At 40.7% G+C, this 23,007-nt stretch overlaps 2 protein-coding genes across 2 annotated transcripts; both read left to right on the top strand.

Annotated features, from left to right (window-relative positions):
- Positions 1-8,212: 8,212 nt before the first annotated feature.
- LOC141666369 (uncharacterized) lies at positions 8,213-9,080 on the top strand. The gene is made up of 2 exons (XM_074472358.1): positions 8,213-8,572; positions 8,667-9,080. Exons 1-2 carry the CDS (start codon positions 8,213-8,215, stop codon positions 9,078-9,080), a joined length of 774 nt encoding a protein of 257 aa, XP_074328459.1.
- Positions 9,081-9,227: 147 nt separating this feature from the next.
- LOC141666368 (uncharacterized) lies at positions 9,228-9,992 on the top strand. Its single transcript, XM_074472357.1, has one exon. It carries the CDS (start codon positions 9,228-9,230, stop codon positions 9,990-9,992), a length of 765 nt encoding a protein of 254 aa, XP_074328458.1.
- The last annotated feature ends 13,015 nt before the right edge of the window (positions 9,993-23,007 follow it).

The following is a 23,007-nucleotide window of genomic DNA, read 5'->3' as shown; positions in this document are numbered from 1 at the left end:
AAAACAAATCACAAAAAAAACACAAAAGCTCTTCCCTTTTCTTCATCAAGCTCTCGGCCAAAATAAACACAGCAACTTCAAACTGCCATATCTCCTTCAATACTCACTCAAATATTGTGTTCTATAGCTCGTTGGAAAGGTATTGAGATGGCCTACAACTCTTGTTCACAAGTCTCGTCCAAATAATCATGGTAAGACCCTCATTTTGATAGTTCTTTAAATTGGACTTTTAGAAACTTTAAAGCCTAACTTTGTATTCTTGATTTCTTTGGAAAGATCAAGCTTGTAGGAGGCTCCATAAGGCTTCCTAGTAACTTTCCACCCTCCAGTAAAGGTATAAATCTTCACACCCTTTAGTAATAAGTTTAAATGTTGAAGTTTGGAGATGGTTTGGATGGATGAGTAGTAATTTGAAAGATAAGCATGATTCGAGCTTAATTGTTAAGTAGTTTAGTTGAATTTGGAGATGTTATAATATATGATTGGATTGAGATCCTTGAGCTTATTATGACTGAAATCAGTAGCATTGATGTGTATCTTGAGTTGTTGTTGATTGGTAGTTGGATTGATATGATTTGGAATGGTAAAAATTTGGGAAATCGCGTAAACATAGCCGTCGTAATGTCCGATTTACTTTAGACTGTTTTTGCTCTTAACATCAGGACCCGAGAACTCCTTGTTAGCTTTTGACCATTGCCATGATTAGATAGTTCATGTTACGAGATTCGTTTTGATATGTAGTTCGTTTGATTCCGATGTACGGTTTAGGAGAAACGACCGTTTTAAGTAACGACGTTTCGCGACCGAACCATTACCCCTCGCCTTACTTTGAAACCTTGGTTAAGGACCTTAAATGACTAATTGAGGTAAGAAACAATTATGTAAAGTGGATTAGGCAGTTGGTAAGGTACTCGCGAAAGAATCGCCTTAAAACCCTTAATGGTTAATTTATTAAAAATGGTGGAGCCGAGGGTACTCGAGCGACTTAAGTAAATCGTTAAGCGCGAAAGCGAACGTTAGGACTATAAATGGTTAAAGTCTAGTTTCTTAAGCGACCGGGGTTTAATTCTGACTTATGTTGTTGTTCATAGGTTATCGGACCCACTCTAAGCTTAAGTCTATCCGGGAACACTCGGGCAAGTTTTCTACCCGTATAAACTGTTGTTGTGATGTATATGTCTATATGCATGATCTTGTGATAAATGCATATTTGTTATTAGCAAATTCTTGTGATATATTGGAGCATGTGATATGGTATATATGCATGCATGTTTCGTATTCTTGATTTATATATCTGTTGGTTCAAATGCTTATTAGTTGCATAATACCTATGCTAGAGATAAGCAGTAGTTGCGTATACCCTTAGTATAGGGGACCCAAAGGTGAACATATTTCTAAACCCGGAGTCGATGTTCCCGAGTATATATATATATATATTTATATATATGGATATAGTTTTCAAAACTATTGATCAAATAAGGTTTATTCGATAACTTTATTTTATTTAATGAATATTATTTGAATATTCATTCGAGGACTTATGACTCTGTTTATTCTATTTAATGATTATTAATTGGATATTCATTTGAGGATGTATGACTCCGTTTATTTTATTTAATGAATATTATTTATAATATTCATTCGAGGTATTATGAATCCGCTTATTATTTAATAATATTTTTTATTTTATTAAAGAATAATGTTTCGATAATTAAACTTATTTTCGATTATTCAAATAAAGATAGTACTTTCGTATAAGTATATCTTTGGTTATTTAATATTCATTTCAAGTATGAGTTTTAAAACTTCTACTTCGATTATTTTTATAAGGATTATCTTTATGAGAATATTATTTAAATAATAATATTCAGATATTTCTAATATATCGGGACTGATTTATTTTAATAAATCAGCAGTACTCCAAACATCCTTAAAAATATTTTCGAGTCTTCAAAATGATTTCTAAAAGTTAGGGCGGATCCCAAAACTCATCCTTTTATATTTAAGATCCTCCTTTCGAAGGGGATTTAAATACTCGCTCAAAACCTGGGGGATCCGGCTCTGTGGTGTATTTTACATTCGCAACGTGGTTGCTGTTTTGAGAAAATAATTTGATTACTTGCCCAACGTTCGGGAAGTAAGTCCCTCTAATTGAGTCGGTATAAGCGACAGGCCGGGGTACGGTCTATCAAAGTGTAAGTGGCTGGGTGGCAGTCCATCAACGCGTAAGAGGCCGGGTGGCGGTCCAGCACAAGGTCCTTATGTGGCCAGGGTGAGGACCGGTGGGGGATTCATCCATCTACTAGTAGAAAAGGTTACTTATTGGTATCTTTGCCTGATCAACAAGATATCAGGTTTATGCCAAGGTTTTCTCCTTTCGAAAATTCATTGGATATTGCAACTCTGTTTATAATTTTCATAACAGAGGTTTTCAAGGAGTGTATGAAATGTATATATATAGGTGTATATATATATCGGGACTTAATGAAGTATCTCATAACTTCATTATTTATAATAATATTTCAAAGATTTAATCTATTCAAGTCTTATCTTGTAGTCTCATCTGGGTGATGAACTTTGAAACTGATTATATCTTGAATGGTGGTAGTTCAAGTAGTATTCGGATATAAGTATATGGGAGTATCTTGTAACTTCATCTTTTAAACTTATATCTAGTAAATGATTATCTTGTGCATGTCAAAGATTTTCGGAAAAACGTTGAGACAAGGTTAGATAAATGAGATCACCTTGCAACGATATTTTATATAGTTATAAACGGGAACTCTGTGTATATTATACATGTCAGAGGATTTCAAAGATTGTGAAAAGTATATATGTACATATATACTGAATATTTTGTGACTTGGTCGCGGTAAGATATCAAACTTGGTTCATTTCTTCTTGACCAAGACTTTCATGAGTACTATGAGAATGCTCATATATTGTTAATTATTATACATATTATTTCGGTGGGCTTGTTGCTCATCCTTGATTTCTTCTTTCATCACACAACATCAGATAGACAAGATGAACATGACCAAGCTTCCAATTCGCAAGCGGTTAGAAAATGTTCCGCAGTTTTCTGGAAGCGTTGATGCCGCCGTAGCTGAGGTAGGAGCTACCAATAGGCTAGGTTTTCAACTATTGATGAACCAGATTTATGTATATTTATGAATTGTAATAATGGCAAAGAAATGTAAATTTATTCAGAAACCCTTTTAAGGTGTATTGGCATATAATTGTGGAATAAAACGTCTTGTGATTATTTTTGGATATTCATCTCTGAGACTATAACTTGTGGTGTGTGTGTTTATAGCGGGGTCACAGTACAGAATAGTTGATTATTTATTAAGATTGGGTGTTATTAAGGGAAATGGAACTCGTGACAACCCGGATCCCCGACCCCGGATTTGGGGGTGTTACATCAGAGATTCATAAATTCATCAGCTCCCTCTCTGACATGTGGGCCTCCTAAGAACTCTGCAAATATGACAAGAAAGAACTCTTTAACAAAGTAATAATGATGCCAATATCAGAGTGTCACTAAGATCTCTTTTATTGTAGTTGATAGGCCAGAAGTAATCAGGCCCAGATAAAAGGACAAAGGCCCAAAAGAGATAACACCCCAGGCCCAAGCCGGGGTGGTCCCCGGTGCCACGTGGCACATGACAAAAGAGTAAGCTGTCTCATGTTACCCAAAATGGAACAATTGCATCCCAGTCGTTCATGGGTAAACATCCCAAGACAACTCTGATGGAGAAAAGACACCTGACCACACAGCCCATCTGGACCGTCCAACCTATCACAAACCAAGAATGATCAAAGGCCAGGATGAAGAGGTACAAACCCCAAAACCCTAAATCTTGGGACCTATAAAAGGCCCCAAAAAGAGGGTTTTAGAGGTTGAGAAACATTTGACTGCCACACACCTACATACACACCCTCACATATTTTTTGAATAACTCCTTCTTCTTTCTTCTTCTTCTCCTTCAAGAAAGCCCATTTTCTCATTCTTACACCGGAGTTGCCGCGGGATACAACCCCCCCTCCGGTTCTATTTTGCAGAGACCCCTACTTGGCAGGTTAACCACACTTCAACCGCTACAGAAGTCCGGTCCCAGCACGTGTGAGAAAGGAGAAGACTTCGGAAGAAACCGAGTTATCATTGGCGCTAGAAGGAGGGGTTTGGACCTCCGGTGACGTGGTGTCATCTCCGGCTGCGTTACACAGCTACAAAACCAAAGAAACCCTCTCTCTGGTAAGAACGAAAACCCCCACTGTCTTTACAGCTTACTTTTCTTATTTTTGCCTCCAGAACAATCACACACCCTAGTACCATCACCCATAATCTGTTCTGAAACTAATGACCACGCGAAAAAGCAAAACCTCGATCTCCGGAACCATTCAACCCACCGTTGCCCCGCCCAGGGACGGCGAGAAGGAAGATATAGATGAAGAGCCCCCCACAGCTCGTGCTTCGTCTCAGCTTCAGCCCGGAGACCAGAGGTTAACCATAGAGAAAGCAGCCCACAAGTATGCTGAAACCTCTACAAACCCTTGGGGGAATATGACCCCGGAGCAGATTCAAGCGGCTATGGACATGTGGAAAGAAAAGAACAAGGCTCCTGAAACCCGTCCTGAGGATCGGGAAGAGCACTCGGGAGAATCCCGGGGCTCAGTCTTGGATCGAATTGGCAAAACTAAGAGGCCGTCAGAGGACGCCCGAGACGAGATCAAGAGGGCCACGCTCCGGGACCGCATCCGAAAGGAGGAAGAGGCCAAGCCCAAAGCCAACATTGAAAAGAGAGTCCAAGAGGAAGAAGCCAAACTAAAGAAGAAGGCATGCCGGATCCATGTCTCTTCGGATTCTGAACCTGAAAAGGAATCCAAGCAGGAGCAAATGGCCCGGGCTCTCCGGGATCTCAAAAGAAAAGTGGAAGGAGATGTGGAAGTCGGGGCGGTGGCCACGCCCTTCACCAGAAAACTGGAATCCACCCCCAGAGAATCAACACTCAAGCACTTCAACTTCGACTCTTTTGACGGGCTTGCCGACCCCGAAGAACATCTCAACTACTTTGAACAGATCTCGAACATATATGACTACAATGACCTCACCAAATGTCATTTCTTCGCCTCAACACTAAAGGGTGGAGCACAGAAATGGTTCAGTCGAATCTCCTCCCGGAGCATCGACTCTTGGAAGGACTTCCGGGAGATATTTCTCAAGAGGTTCAGGGCGAACCGTATGAACGAGCTCCAGATGTGCCACTTGGAAACCATACAATAGAGAAGCATAGAAACTCTTCCGGAGTTCATCAAAAGATTTCAAGAATCAGTCAACCAGCTCTCCACCCTTGAAGAAAAGGAAGCCGTGAATATTTTCTGGCGTAATCTCCACCCAGTTTCATGTGAAGGTTACGTGAAGGACCTAATCCATCAGGAACCCCAAAGCCTCGCTTCGGCCTACGCGATGGCATCCAAGTTTATAAAAGAAAATGACTTCCTCACCTCGATGAAGATGAATAGGAGGATCCGGGATGATGATGAGTCTCCAGATCACCGCCACACCTACGGAAAAGAAAAGAGACACAGGACAGACAGACAGACCAATTATGTGCAGCAATCCAGGGGGACCCCACCCCGGGATGAGCACTCCAGACCCTAGAGGAGTGAAAGGAAGCCCAGGCCTAAGAGGGAACCAAAACCGGAGCCCGAATGGACTCCGCGCAATCGGCCCCGAGCCGACATCTTGAGAGAAGTCAAGGGGAAGCCCTTTTATTACCCCTCGAAGCCGTTGTTGGCACCCCCGGGAACAGGGCCCGGGACAAGCATTGCGGGTAGCACGAAGATCATGGCCACACCACGAAGAACTGCTTCTCTTTCAAGATGTTCATTGAAGATCAGATCAAAAGGGTAACATAAACCAGTACCTACAGAGAAGACTTGATGACAGAGATAAACCCTCTGGTGGCGGGAAATATGTGGTCAACATGATTTTTGGGGGAACCTCCTCCCCACCCCGGAGTCCAGATGAGGGCAACGATGTCTTGATGATCCAGCCTGCTGAAGATGAGCGCATATATTTCTTCAACGCAGATTATGAAGGCCTGGATCCCGAGTACAACCAAGCCCTGGTCGTGACTCTTGACATCGCCGAGAATGAGGTATAAAGAATTTTGGTTGATAACGGTTCCTCGACTAACATTGTTTTCGAGCATACCCTTAACAGGATGAAGTTGGGACACCTCCGCATGGATCCATACCTCGAAGACCCTCTCTATGGATTTGGGAACAATATGATCCCGATCCGCGAGGTGATATACCTCCCCATGGTCTTTGGTGCCGCACCCCGACAGGTATCTCATATCATGAAGTTTTATGTGATAAGTGTTGCATCCTCTTATAACATGATCCTGGGAAGTCCTACCCTTACTAGGCTTCGGGCCATCCCGTCTACAATTCAGCTGAAGCTGAAGTTTCCCACCCCGGGAGGCATCGGAGAACTTAGGGGAGATCGGGGCGCTTCGGAAAAATGCTATGGACAGGCGCTGGTCATGGCCGAAACTGATCCAGAAAACAGAAAGAAGGCAATGGCCTTACCCAAAGGCCAAAGCCGCAAGAAACATCGTGAACATTTCAGCAAAAGGCTAAAGTTGGAAGTCAACATGATAGAGGATTCGGGATACAGCGTAACCAACACCGACGCCTGGATACAGAAATTTGTGGAAGTAAGAGAGAAAACCAAGGTAGAACCTGTTGCCCAGACGGTGGAGATAGAATTGGACCCCGGGAACCCCACCCGGAAGTTGAAAATTGGAAAAGGCCTAGAGACATCCTTCCAAGAAGAGCTCATCACGTTGTTAAGAGAATATGCGGATGTATTTACATGGGCACCGAAAGATATGCCCGGGATCGATCAGTCTGTGGCAATGCACAGTCTGGATGTAGACCTGAGGAAAAAGCCGATCAAACAAAAAAGGAGAAACTTTGCTCCCGAACGACAGCAAGCAATAGACGAAGAGATAGAGAAGCTGCTCAGGGACGACATCATCTGTGAGATCAAGTATCCCGAATGGCTCGCCAATGTGGTGATAGTCAAGAAGTCGAATGGAAAGTGGAGAATGTGTGTCGACTACACGAGCCTCAACGCTGCATGTCCTAAAGATTCCTATCCCCTCCCAAATATTGACCAACAAATCGACGCAACTTCGGGCCATACCATGCTCAGCTTCATGGACGCCTTTTCGGGATACAACCATATTCGCATGAATCCCGAAGATATCGCCAAAACGGCCTTCATCACTCATAGGGCAGTCTATGCCTTCATCATGATGCCTTTCGGGCTCATCAACGCCGGAGCCACCTAACAGAAAATGATGAACACAATTTTCAAGAGCCAGTTAGGGAGGAACATGGAATCTTATGTAGACGACATGATCTCCAAGTCACTCACCACCCCAGATCACATAAAAGACCTCAAGGAGTGTTTTGACAACCTGAGGAGATACAACATGAAGCTGAATCCGGAAAAATATGCATTCGGAGTACCTTCAGGAAAATTCCTGGGGTTCTTGGTCAGCGAAAGAGGAATAGAAGCAAACCCGGAGAAAATCAACGCCATAATAGAAATGAAGATACCTCAAACGCAGAAGGACATCCAGAAGTTGGCAGGATGCCTAGCGGCCCTGCGAAGGTTTATCCCGAAGCTGGCGGAGAGATGTCTCCCATTCTTCGAGTTGTTAAAAGGTGCCCGAAACAAGAAGTTAGTGGATTGGACTCCGGAATGTCACATAGCTTTTGAGGAAATCAAGAGGTACCTGATGAACCCCCGGTGTTTTCCAAAGCCAAGCCCGGAGAGCCTTTATCTCTCTACATCGTCGTTGGCCCCAAGGCTGTCTCTTCGGCACTGGTCCGGGAGGAAGGAGGAATGTAGAACCCCATCTACTATGTCAGCCAAGTCCTCAAGGACGCCGAGACTCGGTACCCAAACTTGGAAAAATTCGCCTTGGCCCTCGTACACTCCAGCAGAAAGCTGAGGCAATACTTCCAAGACCGAGAGATCAGAGTGGTCACAGACCAGCCGCTCAGGAAAATCATCCACAAGCCGGATGTCTCCGGAAGGTTAGTTAACTGGGCCATCGAATTGAGTCAATTTAACATCAAATTTGTGCCACACACGGCGATAAAGGCCCAGGCCTTAGCCGAATTCGTCATGGAATGCACCTTCCCGGTGCGGCATCTACCCTCCCCCCAAGAGATAGTCCCAAAAGGAACCAACCCAGAAACGGATTTCTGGAAGCTCTATGTTGATGGATCATCCACAGCCGGAAGGTCCGGAGTGGGCCTCATCCTTATCAGCCCGGAGGGATTTACCGTTCAACAGGCAATAACTTTTGCTTTCAAGGCAACGAATAATCAGGCCGAATATGAGGCACTCATCTCTGGGCTCAAATTGGCAAAATCTCTTGGTATTTCAAAGATGACCGTCTACAGTGATTCTCAGATCGTGGTCAAGCAAACCAGTGGAGAATATATCGCGAAAGATCCAACTCTGGCACAATACCAGGCAATGGTACGGAACATCTTGGAGGCCACTCCCGACATCACCATACTTCATCAACAAAGAAGAGAACTCCAAAGCAGATGAGCTGTCTAAGCTCGTGCAGAATACTTCGGACATCGTCGGTTCAATATACTTCGAAGAACTCAGAGTACCCAGCACGGAGCGAGTTAAAGTCCTGTGCATCGGGAGCCCAGACAATTGGATGACTCCCTACATAGCTTACTTAAGAGATGGGACACTCCCGGAAGATCATAAAAAAGCCAGGTACTTGAAGCACAAAGCTGCTCATTTCTTCCTAGAGGATGGGCAATTATACAGAAGAACATTCTCAGCACCCACCCTGAAATGCGTGGACCCAGATGAGGCCAATTATTGCCTCCGAGAGGTTCATGAAGGCATCTACGGAGACCACCTGGCGGCCAAAGCTCTAGCTTACAAAGTCATCAGACAAGGATATTACTGGCCCACAATCCACTCGGACTCCATCGCTTATGTTAAGAAATGCCCCCAATGCTAGAAATTCAGCAACATTCCCAGGCAAAGCCCCGACCTGCCAGCATCAGTATTATCTCCGATCCCGTTTGCCGTTTGGGGCATAGACATCATGGTCCCCTTTCCCTGAGCAAGAGGTGACCTCCGCTACGTCCTGGTAGCCATCGATTACATGACAAAGTGGGCAGAAGCCAAGGCTATGAGGAAAATCAATCAACAAGATTGCATCAAATTTATGGATTCAATCATCATGAGATTCGGAATCCCGGTAGTTCTCATCTCCGACAATGGCCCACAGTTCGTTGGGTCCGAATTCGAGGCATATCTGAATGAGCTCGGAATCAAGCACAAAAGAGCATCGGTTACACACCCTCAGGGGAATGGACAGGTCGAAGTAACTAATAGAACCATACTTTGGGGCCTGGAAAAAAGTCTAGAGGAGTCCAAGAAAACTTGGCCGAATGAGCTTCCGAAAGTCCTGTGGTCCTACAGAACCACCCCTAGGACGGGAACGAATGAGACCCCCTTCAAGCTTGTGTACGGTACCGAAGCCCGCATACCAATCGAAACCGGGTCCCCTTCCCATAGGGTCATTAACTTTGACGAGATCTCAAACATTGAAGGACTTAAGACCAACCTGGAGCTCCTAGATGAGGTAAGAGACAAGGCGGTAAAAAGGATGGAAAATTACAAAGAAAATACAAGGCTCTACTTTGGGAAGAAGGCAAAAATCAGAAAGTATGAAACAGGAGACTTGGTACTCCGGCACACCGAAGCCTCGGACCCAACCAATCAGGGAAAACTCCAACCCAACTGGGAAGGCCCCTACAGGGTTAAAGAAGTACTCCGACCAGGAAATTACAAGCTAAGCTACCTCGGGGGGACCAAAGTCCCAAACACGTGGCACAGAGCCCGCCTAAGGAAATTCTACCAGTAAAGGTAGGGCGCACATTTCGGGATCTCCCCTACTTTTAGGCCATAGCAGCTTAATGTAATTTTTAACGTTTTCCCCGACATGTATTTTTCCTTTATTATGATTTAAATGAAAACTCCACATTGGGCACCCCATAGCTCAAGGTTATTCTGCTATCACTCGATCACTGTCGCCTTATTACTTAGAAAATTTCACTCAGTTAAAATTCTAAACCCCTTCCCGGGGACCATCACACAATCCATGTGTACTTAAAAAAATTTATTCAGTTAAAATTCTAAACCCCTTCCCGGGGACCATTACGCAGCCCATGCGTACTTAGAAAATTTTATTCAATTAAAATTCTAAACCCCATCCCGGGGACCATCACACAACCCATGTGTATTTAGAAAATTTTATTCAGTTAAAATTCTAAACCCCTTCCCGAGGACCATTACGCAACTCATGCGTACTTAGAAAATTTTATTCAATTAAAATTCTAAACCCCTCCCCGGAGACCATTACACAACCCATGCGTACTTAGAAAATGTTATTCAGTTAAAATTTTAAACTAAACCCTTTCCCGAGACTACAACGCGAACCACGTGTACTTCGACAAATTTCGAGAAAAGGAAAATAAAACCAGGTACGAAAGGGAAATATATGTTATTCCCAGTGGACTAACAATGAGATTTACAGAAGGGGGGTTGAATGTAAATCTCAAAACTTTTTCAAGTTTTGAGCAGTTTGTAAGACTAAGTGTTTGAGTGATCAAATGTGTGTGAATTGCTTGGAGCTGATGTAGACAGATATATATATTCAAACACAAATGTAATGAACACAAGGAACTTAAAAACTTTTCTGGTGGATTTGTTGTTCCACCAGAGATGTGTTATTTCAGAAAATCTGTGATTCAAAATTAAATCACAGCTGCTTCCTAGTACAAACTAGATGATTTTCTCTCTTGATATTTCTAAACAGCTCAGGGAAAAATTCATATCTAATTACTAGCTTCTACTTGGTTTATATAACACCAAGTTTACAAGTGAAGACAAAGATAAAGTACAATAAGACAATAGTTCTCCACTTGTTTCTGTTCCATTTTTATCCAGTGTAATATGGAATTATCTGTTGACTTTCCATTTTGAACCAGACTAAAAACGGCTGCTTTTTCTGCTGTTCCTGAAATAGGCTACCACATCTCTGTCAATCCATGTGCCTCAGTCAGCTTTGTTAACTGTCACTATCAACTGCTATGAGACTGAGCATCCATTGAAACTTTCATCCATTGATGGCTTTATCCGTTGAAGCTCTAGTAGTGCATCCGTTGAAGCTTTCATCCGTTGATGGCTTTATCCGTTGATGCTCTAGCAGTGCATCCGTTGAAGCTTTAGAGACATCCGTTGAAGCTTAGTTTCTTATCCGTTGAAGGTCTTCAATATCAGTTGATACTTCTTCACTTATACAAAATTACAAGGCATGAAATATTTACAATTAGCCCTCCTATTTGTACATCCATTAGTAGTCAACATGACTGATTATCTCCTAACAACATCTAAGAATTACAGCTTGAAACCAGAGAGTGAGATGTGCTACAATACCAAACTTATTGCTAAGTAAGGCTACTCCTTCAACGGATAGCCAAGATGGTCTTATCCGTTGAGGCTACAAACACTAGATTTCTACTTAAGTGTTTTGCTGAACTTATCATCAAACTAATACACATATTCCTAACAATCTCCCCCTATTTATGTCTACTAGAACTGTAGGCATAAATTTGGGTTTAGCTTGATGATAACAAAACACTTAACAAATATATAAACTGTAACTAAGCAGAAATTCAAAAGTGCAACAAAAGTGTATATGCTGAGATGAAATTGAAGAAATACATTATTTCCAAGGGTGCTCCTTTAGCTTGAGCAAATTATTTTCTTTTCCTTTGATCCCTGGTTTTCTTTCCTAGCCTCCTGTCATTCTCCTCCATTTGAAGTTGAAGTTGTCTGTAGAATTCAGCTTCATCTTCTTCATTGATATCTAACTTAGATTGCATATCCTTGAGAGTTTCATTACTGGCAATTTTTAGCTGATCTTCAATTCTGAAAAATCTTCTGACTCCTTTGTTGTCTATGAACTCCATCAACCAATGAGGTGATTTGTGAATTGTAATACCTCTCTCTGGAATGAGTAAAGTTCTAGGCAAAGCATTGGGCTCCCTCCAAGTTTTCCTTATGTTGGCAATCTTGTTGAGAATCTCAGTCCTGGCTGTTCTGGTAAAGCCAGAATCCTTATGTATGGCTGAGTAGACTCTAATCAAGGTAGTGTAGCCTTCATTCAGAATTCTATGAAGAGGCCATGTTCTTTCCCCAGCTCCTTTGTATTTGAACACTAGTCTTTCTGGTAGCTGTCTGTAGGCAGCTATTCCCCTTACATCCTCCAGCTCATCCAGATAGAGTTCAATGTCTGAAAATTCTTTTATGTCACAGATGTGAACATAATCATCTTTAGAGTTTTGAGGTTTGGACTTAGGCTTCTGTGTGAATTTGATTGAGGCTTTAGAGGGTGTTAATTTGATTCTTCTTTTCTGCTTCTTTGATGATGGAGAAGAGGTTAGGAAGGTGGGCAACTTGATGGTGTCTCAATCAATTGGTTCCTCCTTGGGAATGATTGTTTCACCATGAATGTTCATGAAGGGGTAAGGTACAATGGGTTCAGGAATGGAGGGTAGTGGTTTGGATATTGATTGGGTTTCTTCAGTCTTATCTACCTTCTTTCTCTTTGCATTGACCTTCTTTCTTTTCCCTTTCTGCCATTCTTCCTTACTTCTTTCCTCCATCTCAGTACCAACCATGTCCCCCATAGCTTCATCTTCACCTTTGTCTTCAATTACTTTCTGATCTTCAGCCTGACTTGACTCTAGCTGTTTTTCAAGCTTTGCTTGTGCTCTTTTGTCAGCCTTTAGCTGTTTAGCTTCTTCCTTCAACCTTTTGGTTTCTTCCTTCTTGGCTATTGAGAATTTGGGATGTCCTTGCATCACACATATGCTCTTTCCCTCTCTGAAAATAATAGCCATGTTTCTCCTTACAGCCTCATCCATGGTCTCTTTGAGATATGCAATACTTCTTCCTAAAAGCTTGTCCTCATCTGCTTTTGGAAGAGGAAAATCCACCTCTTTTAGAGGATTCTTTGTAGAGTCCTTATTGGATCTGTTGTTGGGCTTGAGAACCATAGGTTGCAGATCTTTTGAAGAAGTTTCTCCATCCTTATGCCTCCCTACTGGCTTGAGTTCCATAATAATTGATTCCACTTTTGTGCTATGCTTCACAGATTGTGATTGAGAAGTTGTAGAACCAAATATTAGTTGCATCTTTTCATCAATCTTCTTCCTTTGCTCTTTGACTTGCAATTCAACTGCTGCTATCTGGATTAGATCAATTCCATCTAGCTTTCCTTTGACTTGAATTGGTGGAGAAGTTGTGATGACGGGAACTAGCACTTGAGAAATCTGAACTGTTGTAGATGGCTCTCCTTCCCCTTCCCCTTTATTCTCCCCCTTTTTGTTATCATCAAGGGTAGGGGTCAAGCCTTGTGCTTGTGCCAGCTGCATGAGGAGATTTGTTTGAGTTTGTTGATTCTGAAGAATGGTGACCATAGAGTCTTCAATTATTTGAACCCTATCTTCCAATCTGGCCAACCTCTTATCAGCATCAGAGGCCTTCCTTAGTCTCCCCAACAAATCTTGCATAGTACCATAGGGTATAACTGAATCCAATTTCTCAGCATTGTAGGATTTCAGATCAGCAATGTCCAGCTTGAGCTCATCCACACTTAGATTGTGCTGGTAATCCTGTACTGCAAGAGATGCAGAGATTCCAGATGAGCTTGAAGAATTGCCTTGGTGCCAGCATCCTGAGTCTCCTGAATGGCTTGCTGAATTGTCATGACTTGTCTGACCAAAGTGACACCAAACTCTCCTGGTGTTGATGGTTTGGTCCATGCCCATGCAGGAAGATTAGGAACAGAACTTGGGCCTGCTAGTCCCCCTAAGTTCATGCTCTCATTCAAAGAATTAGAGTCATCATCATTAGAATTTACTCCAAATTCTTCAGATGGCTCACCAGCTTGAGAAGGCAGTCTGTTGACAGCAACTTTGTCTCTTAGAAGAGATTCTGAAGTGTGTACAATGTGTAGTGTCTGTTCTGCCTCCACATTGCCCTGTGCAGCCAATAATTGATAGGCTGAAACAGGGTGAGTAAAAGTGTCAGCATCTAAGGAAATGTTATCAATGACAGCTTTATAGTGTTGCTGAAATTGTCTTCCCTTATCTGCATCATCCACTTTCATTAACTCACTAGCAATGGCTGGATCCACCCTTATAGCTTCTGTACCTGCCTTTCTCTCAATTTCTCTCTTTTCTTGCATCAGGGGCTCCCCCTGGCTCACACACACCCTCACACCCTCACCTTCACCTTCTAAGGTGGCACTCCTTTCACTTTCTTTTGCCATGCTGGAAGAAATAGCATGCATTTGGTGACTCTCAACCTCTCCTTTTGCCTGGGAGCAACCCAGCCTCTCACTCAAGAAATCACTCCCTTCCCTCAAACCTAACAGTGATTGTACAGTTGCCATGTCCTCTACAGTTGGAGTTGTTTCTGTTAAGTGTGTAGAGGCCATCAATGGATAGGGAGTATCCGTTGAAGTGGAAACTGATGGTATCAACGGATAACTGCTGTTAAGCTTATCCGTTGAAGAACAACCACTTGTCAACGGATGAGAGATATCCGTTAAAGAAGGAAATGATGTAGAGATAGAAAGTGATATAATTGTTGAATCTGTGTGGATTGATTTTAAGTGAGGTGACACAGATTCTGCAACTACATCTGAAAGAATTGGCTGATGATCCAACAAATCATCTAAAAGATGATGATCACCAGGTTTTGAGTGGGGCTCCTCCCTGAGTTTTAATGAGGGAGAATCAGGAATTGATGTGAATATCATATCCACATCCAGAGAGGGAGTAGGAGAGTTTGAGGAATGGTGTGTGTCTATATTGAGAGAATGGGGCTGTGATTCCACATTTGCTGGAATCACATCAAGCTGAATTTGAGAAGGCATAGATACTGGTGGGTGTATCTGTGCTGTGTGTGCCCTTTGTGTGGAAACTAGGGTTTTGGCCTTCTTCTTCCTTGAAAAGGCTTGAATTGGTAAATGTTTAGCTTCAGTATCCCTCCCTCTTTTGTTCTGTGTCCCTGGGTGGGGACTATTTTCAATAGTTACATCCTTTTGGGAGGATGCAACTAGGGATGTGCTGGACTCCTTTTGAACCACTATAGTCTTTTGAGAGACTGTGGCTTGGCTGGAATGGGTACCACTCACCTCTCTCACCTTATCCTGGGGGGCTTTTTGATGTTCACCCCTCCCCTCACCACTCACACCCTGTTCACTCCCTTCAGGGTTTATGGTAGTTGTTACAACTGTTGTCTTTTGAGAAACAACAGAGGTAGGTTTCTTTGACTTGACTTTGGAGATTTTAGATTTGGTGGCTTTGGTAGGAGCCTGTTTGGACAATGACACAGGTTCCATAGCCACACTAGAAGGCAAAGAAACATTGGGGTTGGAAATGGTAGAAGTTATAGAAATATTTACCTCACTTACCTGTGGTGGATTCATGATTGGCAAGTATACCAATGGCACCTGGCTGTTGAGGTTCATTCTCAAAAGGTCTGCAAGGACCCTTTTCTTTTGTGCCCAGCATTTGAGTTTATTATTCTCATTGGATATAACCAAACCTTCAGCAACATGGTTAGCCAATAACATAAAGAATCTAGCAAAGTAGATGTTATGTGGTCTATTAGCTTTGTTACCTAATCTGGAACCTAATTCTAGCATAACACAGTTGCTAAAATTAAAGTACCTATCAGAAACTAGCATATAGAGCATATTAACAAGAGATGAAGTGATAGCATCAAAATTGCTAATCTTCCCAGAGAAAACCTTAATAAAGGCATCTCTAAGAAAACTCCATTCTTTCCTAAGGCCTTTCCTTCTAATACTACCTAAACTAGTAGAATCAAAAGCATAGCCTATGGAATCTAGCATATCAGAGACATCTCTATCAGTGTGTGGTGTCATGGCATTGTTCTCAGGCAACTTAAAGTAAGATTGTAAATCATCACAATTAATGCAATAGTCCTTACCTTTGAGAGAGAAGGAAATGGTCATATCTGTGGAGTTGAACTCTGCAGTTGTCCAAATCTCCTCAATCACTTCACAGTAGATGGTTGGGGCTTCCAGCATTGCATAGCTCAGTTTGCAGTTCTTGATGAAGTCCATCATCTTGTGATAATCAGAATGGGCTTCCTTCTTTTCGACCAAGACTATGAAATTATTCTTTTCATAAACAAATCCTGTTTGAGACATAATTTTGACTACTGGTGCCATTTTTGTGAGTAGAGGTTGCAGAGAAGAACTTGAGAATTGAGAGAGAAAGAGAATGATAATTGCAAGAAAGCGTAAAGTGAAAATAAGAATTCAATTGGGCTTTTATACTTTCTTGAATTAAATACAAATTAAAACAATTAAATGATACTTTTAAGTAAGTGAAAGCCGTTCAGGAATAAAAGAAACTGTAGAAATTCTGAAAACTACCGTAAATACAAATACATACAACACTGTATATCTGTATCAACGGTTGAGTAAAAGAATCAACGGCTGTGACTCACTAACGGGACACATCAACGGATAAGGTAAATAGTTATCCGTTGATGAACAACACTATTTTATCCGTTGAAGGATAAAATTACCAGAAATGTATTTGTCTTTCAACGGATAATGAATATCCGTTGATAGAACAATTTTGGCTTTCAACGGATAGGGAATATCCGTTGATAGGATAAGTCTTGATTAAAGCCAACTTTGTTCTTGCAGCAAATTCATTTCAGGCTTCAAGACAGATTACATAGATGACATAGATTATGAATAGTTAAGCATACCTAACTCACTTACTAATCTTGTGAATGTTGATTCATCAAGTGGCTTGGTAAATATGTCTGCAATCTGCTTTTCACTTGGAACAAAATGAAGTTCCACTGTACCTTTCATCACATGTTCCCTAATGAAGTGGTACTTGATATCAATGTGCTTGGTTCTTGAGTGCTGCACTGGATTTTCAGTAATGGCAATGGCACTTGTGTTGTCACAAAATATTGGAATTTTGTCAACAGTTATACCATAGTCAAATAACTGATTCCTCATCCGCAGTATTTGTGCACAGCAACTACCAGCTGCAATGTATTCAGCTTCAGCTGTTGATGTGGAAACAGAATTCTGCTTCTTGCTGAACCATGATACAAGCTTGTTTCCTAGAAATTGACAGGTGCCTGTTGTGCTTTTCCTGTCTAATTTGCAACCTGCATAATCTGCATCTGAGTAGCCAATTAGATCAAAACCAGACTCTCTAAGGTACCAAATTCCTAGATTTGGAGTCCCTTTGAGATATCTGAAAATTCTTTTAATAGCCACTAAGTGAGATTCTTTAGGGTCAGCTTGAAATCTAGCACAGAGACATGTAGAAAATATAATATCAGGTCTACTGGCAGTTAAATATAAAAGTGAGCCAACCATGCCTCTATAACTTGTAATATCCACAGACTTTTCAGCCTTGTTTAATTCAAGCTTGGTGGCAGTGGCCATGGGAGTTTTTGCAGGTGAACAATCCATTAAGTCAACTTCTTTAAAAGATCATAAATATATTTAGTTTGACTAATGAAAATTCCACCACTAACTTGTTTAACTTGTGAACCAAGAAAGTAAGTTAGCTCTCCCATCATGCTCATTTCATATTTACTTTGCATTAATTTAGCAAACTTTTTACAAAGTTTATCATCTGTAGATCCAAATATAATATCATCTACATAAATTTGTACAAGTATCTTAGAGCCATTAACATTTCTAAAGAAGAGAGTTTTGTCAACAGTACCTCTTATGAAGTGATTATCTAGAAGGAAATTTGATAAAGTCTCATACCAGGCTCTAGGTGCTTGCTTTAGTCCATAGAGTACTTTCAACAAATAATACACATTGTCTGGAAAATTTGGATCTTCAAAACCAGGAGGTTGGGTTACATAAACTTCTTCCTCCAATTCCCCATTTAGAAATGCACTCTTGACTTCCATCTGATAGACTTTGAAATTGGCATTAGCTGCATAGGCTAGAAAGATTCTGATGGCTTCAAGTCTTGCAACTGGAGCAAATGTTTCATCAAAATCTATTCCCTCTTGTTGAGAATAGCCTTTGGCAACCAATCTAGCTTTATTCCTTATGACAATGCCATTTTCATCCATCTTGTTTCTGAATACCCATTTTGTGTCAATAGAATTCTTGTTCTTTGGCTTGGGTACCAGCTTCCATACTTTGTTCCTCTCAAATTGGTTTAGCTCCTCTTGCATTGCTAAAATCCAATCTGGATCCAATAGAGCTTCTTCCACTCTCTTAGGTTCCTCCTTTGATAGAAAGCTACTATACAGACATTCATCTTGAGTAGCCCTTCTAGTTTGTACTTTTGATGTAGCATTACCAATGATCAGTTCAAAAGGGTGATTCTTGGTCCATTTCCTTTGAGGTGGTAGATTAGCCCTTAATGAGGTTGCCTCAGTATTGTCATGATGTGAGATAGAATGTTGATTTGTTGAAACTCCCCCTGAGTTGCTGATCCTTTGAAAGGAAATGGGAGTTCTATCAACTGATGAGGTGAAGTGATTATCCGTTGACAGACTGTGATCAACGGATGCTTCGTTATGAACTTCAACGGATGATGCACTTTGTCTTTCAACGGATGCTGCATTGCTTCTTTCAACGGAAGCTGAATTTTGACTTTCAACGGATGCAGCATTATGTGCATTATCCAAAGACAGACTCTGGTTTCTTCTTGAGATGTCTTCTTCATCATTCTCATCTTCACTATCATCACAATATATCTCAATATTGTCAAATTTGAGTCCTTCATGATGTCCCTCATCTGTTAGTCCATCAATCTTTTTATCATCAAACACAACATGTACAGATTCCATGACAATGTTGGTTCTTAGATTGTAGACCCTATATGATTTTCCAGCAGAATAACCAACAAATATTCCTTCATCAACCTTTGCATCAAACTTTCCTTTATGATCAGATTGATTCCTTAAGATGTAACATTTGCAACCAAAGACATGTAGAAAGTTTAAAGTTGGTTTTCTTCTCTTGAATAATTGATAGGGAGTCATGCATTTTGCTTGATTGATTAGAGAAATATTCTGAGTGTAACATGTACAGTTAACAGCCTCAGCCCAAAAATAAGTTGGGAGCTTTGACTCCTCAAGAATTGTCCTTGCAGCTTCAATTAGTGATCTGTTCTTCCTTTCCACCACACCATTTTGTTGTGGAGTTCTTGGAGCTGAGAACTCATGCATGATCCCATTTACTCCACAGAACATCTTCATGGTTGAATTCTTGAACTCAGTTCCATTGTCACTCCTAATATTCCTTACTTTGAAATCAGGATGATTGTTGACTTGCTTGATATGATTGATGATGATTTCACTAGCTTCATCCTTTGATCCAAGAAAATAAACCCATGAAAACTTTGAGAAATCATCTACAATCACTAGGCAGTATCTTTTCCTTGAAATTGACAATACATTGACTGGTCCAAAGAGATCCATGTGTAGAAGTTGCAGTGGTTCATCAATTGCAGATTCAAGCTTCTTACTGAATGATACTTTCTTTTGCTTTCCTTTCTGACAAGCATCACACAGTCCATCCCTTGTGAATTCCACTAGAGGCATTCCTCTAACTAAGTCCTTTTTGACCAGATCATTCATTGTTTTGAAATTCAAATGGGACAGCTTCTTATGCCATAGCCAACTTTCAACTGGACTTGCTTTGCTGAGAAGACAAGTAATGGATTCTGCATCTGTAGAGTTGAAATCAGCTAAGTACACATTTCCTTTTCTAACTCCAGTTAGAACCACTTTATTGTCCTTTTTACTTGTGACAATACAGGCTTCAGAATTGAAGGAAACAGTATTCCCTCTGTCACATAGTTGACTGATGCTCAATAAATTATGTTTGAGACCATCAACCAATGCAACTTCATCAATGATGATATTTTCTTTTGAAATCAAGCCATATCCCATAGTGAATCCTTTGCTGTCATCTCCAAAGGTTATGCTAGGGCCAGCTCTCTCCTTAAATTCTGTGAGCAGGGTGAAATCTCCCGTCATGTGTCTTGAACAACCACTGTCCAAGTACCATAGATTCCTTCTTTGTCCCTGCACACAACAAAATCAATCAAGTTGATTTTGGTACCTAAGTTTCCTTGGGTCCAGCCTTGTTAGTCTTTTTCCTAGACTTCATTCCTCCTGCATCTTTTGACTTAGGTAACTTTGGGTCAACCTTGGTCTTAGATGTGGTTGGTTGAAGTGTAGGGTTAGTCACGGAATCATTTAACACATTTGATTGAATTTGATAAGGCATAGGTTGTGCAAACATGTTATTCCATATAGGCATATTGTATGGCATTTGAGGCATACTAAATGCAGTAAAGTAAGGATTGTTAATGTATGGCATGTTTGCAAAATGTGCATGGGGATTCTGGTGAGACATAACAGGCATAGCATGCAGAGGTGACATAGACATGTTAGGCATGGAGGGATTTGAAGGCATGGGAGCATTTTTAACAGATTTGCAATTATCAGATAGGTGATTAACACTTTTACAATGTACACAGCTTTTTCTAGGAGCATACCTATCAGGTGTGTAATTGTTATGTTTATTAATCCCTACCTTCCCATTTCTTTTAGATTTTCTTTTAGTTTCCTTCTTATCCTCAACCAATTTAAGCCTATCTTTTAACTGATCTAAAGTCATGTGACCTATATTCACCTTACCGACATCTCTGGATGTGCTAGCTCCTTCTCTGACAAAGTTCTTGAGAGTTGAATCATTCTTTTTATTTATAAAAGAACTTGCCTGTTTTAATTGATGAGCCTTCAACGGATGCTCCTTTTCTTCCTTCAACGGATAACTTTCATCATCCGTTGATTCCACATCCGTTGACAATCCATCAATTAATTCTAACTTCTTTTTGTTTTTCGTCCAGGCATCCTCACAGAATGATTCAATTCCCTGAACCTTGGCAATTTGAACACCAACATCCCTAGATGTTTTCCAGGCCTTGATTACCTCTTGCTCACTTTCTAACTGTTTAGAAAGAATTTCTACTTTCTTAACAGCTTCTTCTAGTTCACTCTCGACAGTCAAGCATTTAAGTTTAATCTTTTCAAGCTCAATTACATGACTCTCTAACACAGCATTCCTATCACTTAAAAACACATTATTTTCTTTGATCCTAGTGTTTTCTTTAGCTAGTGATTTAAGAGAAACACGCAAATGATATAATTCATTGGACATATCATTTATGGCTTCATTGCATTCATGTTTAGAAAGCTGAGAGAGATCAGTAGTAATTACCTGGTTGCTTGATGAACTAGTTTCATTTTCATCAGAATTAGCCATCAGGGCTAGGTTGACATATTCCACATCATCATCTTCATTTACCCCATCTGCTGCCCAATCATCTTGAGTGAGAAAAGCTCTTTCCTTTTGTTTGAGCAAATCAAAATACTTCCTTTTGTAATCAACTTGCTCAAATTTCTTTTTCTCAGAATTTGGCTTCCTACACTCACTTGCAAAGTGTCCACTAATGCCACAGTTGTAACATTTGAACTTTGATTTGTCCACCATATTTTTGTTTGGCTTAGTGAACTTTGTGTTTTTCCTGAACTTCATCTTTGCAAACCTCCTGGACATAAAGGCCAGATGTTCATCAATATCATCAGATTCATCCTGACTGGAATTGTCTTCATCCTCAGCAACTTGCTCTTTACCCTTGCTTGATTCTGATTTACTTGTGCCAATTTTGAGACTTGGCATTGTCTTTTCCTCATTTCTGGCTTCAACCTTTTCACTGTCAGCTACAAGTGCAACTGATCCTCCTTTTCTCTTTCCCTTTTCCAACAGCTCATCTTGCTCCATCTCAAGTTCATAAGTCTTTAAAATTCCATATAATCTTTCAAGTGTGAAGTCCTTATAATCTTGAGAATTTCTTAGAGAAACAGTCATAGGCTTCCATTCCTTTGGTAGAGACCTTAGAAATTTTAGATTGGAGTCCTTGACTTGGTACATTCTCCCATACAGCTTTAATCCATTCAATAGTTTCTGAAATCTGTTGAATGTATCATTCAATGATTCTCCTTCTTCAAAGTGGAAATATTCATATTATTGAATGAGAAGCTGCATTTTGTTTTCTCTAACTTGCTCCGTGCCTTCACAGATAAGCTGCACAGTATCCCAAATTTCCTTAGCAGTTTGGCTATTGATGACATTGTCAAACATATCTTGATCCAGGCCATTAAACAAAATGTTCATGGCTTTCTTGTCCTTGTGGACCTCTTCAATATCTTCAACAGTCCATTTTGCCTTTGGCTTGGGAATAGACTGTCCAACAGCAACTGTAGCAGTAGCAGCTGTGGCCACCTTGTGTGGGATGTGAGGACCATTCTCAATGCAGTTGATGTAGCTTTCATCTTGAGAGAGAAGATGTAAATACATCTTCACCTTCCAGTGATGATAGTTATCTCTTTCTAGGATTGGAATCTTTATACCAATATCCTTCTTACTCATGATGTTAGCAAAATAGATCTTTAAACTCTCTGTATGTTAAGAGCTTGCTCTGATACCAATTGTTATTCCCAGTGGACTAACAATGAGATTTACAGAAGGGGGGTTGAATGTAAATCTCAAAACTTTTTCAAGTTTTGAGCAGTTTGTAAGACTAAGTGTTTGAGTGATCAAATGTGTGTGAATTGCTTGGAGCTGATGCAGACAGATATATATTCAAACACAAATGTAATGAACACAAGGAACTTAAAAACTTTTCTGGTGGATTTGTTGTTCCACCATAGATGTGTTATTTCAGAAAATCTGTGATTTAAAATTAAATCAC

Source organism: Apium graveolens, chromosome 6 (assembly GCF_009905375.1).
Source record: "Apium graveolens cultivar Ventura chromosome 6, ASM990537v1, whole genome shotgun sequence".
In the NCBI taxonomy this organism is placed as follows: domain Eukaryota; kingdom Viridiplantae; phylum Streptophyta; class Magnoliopsida; order Apiales; family Apiaceae; genus Apium; species Apium graveolens.
The sequence above is the reverse complement of the archived record's forward strand: the minus strand, read 5'-3'. Positions and strand labels throughout refer to the sequence as shown.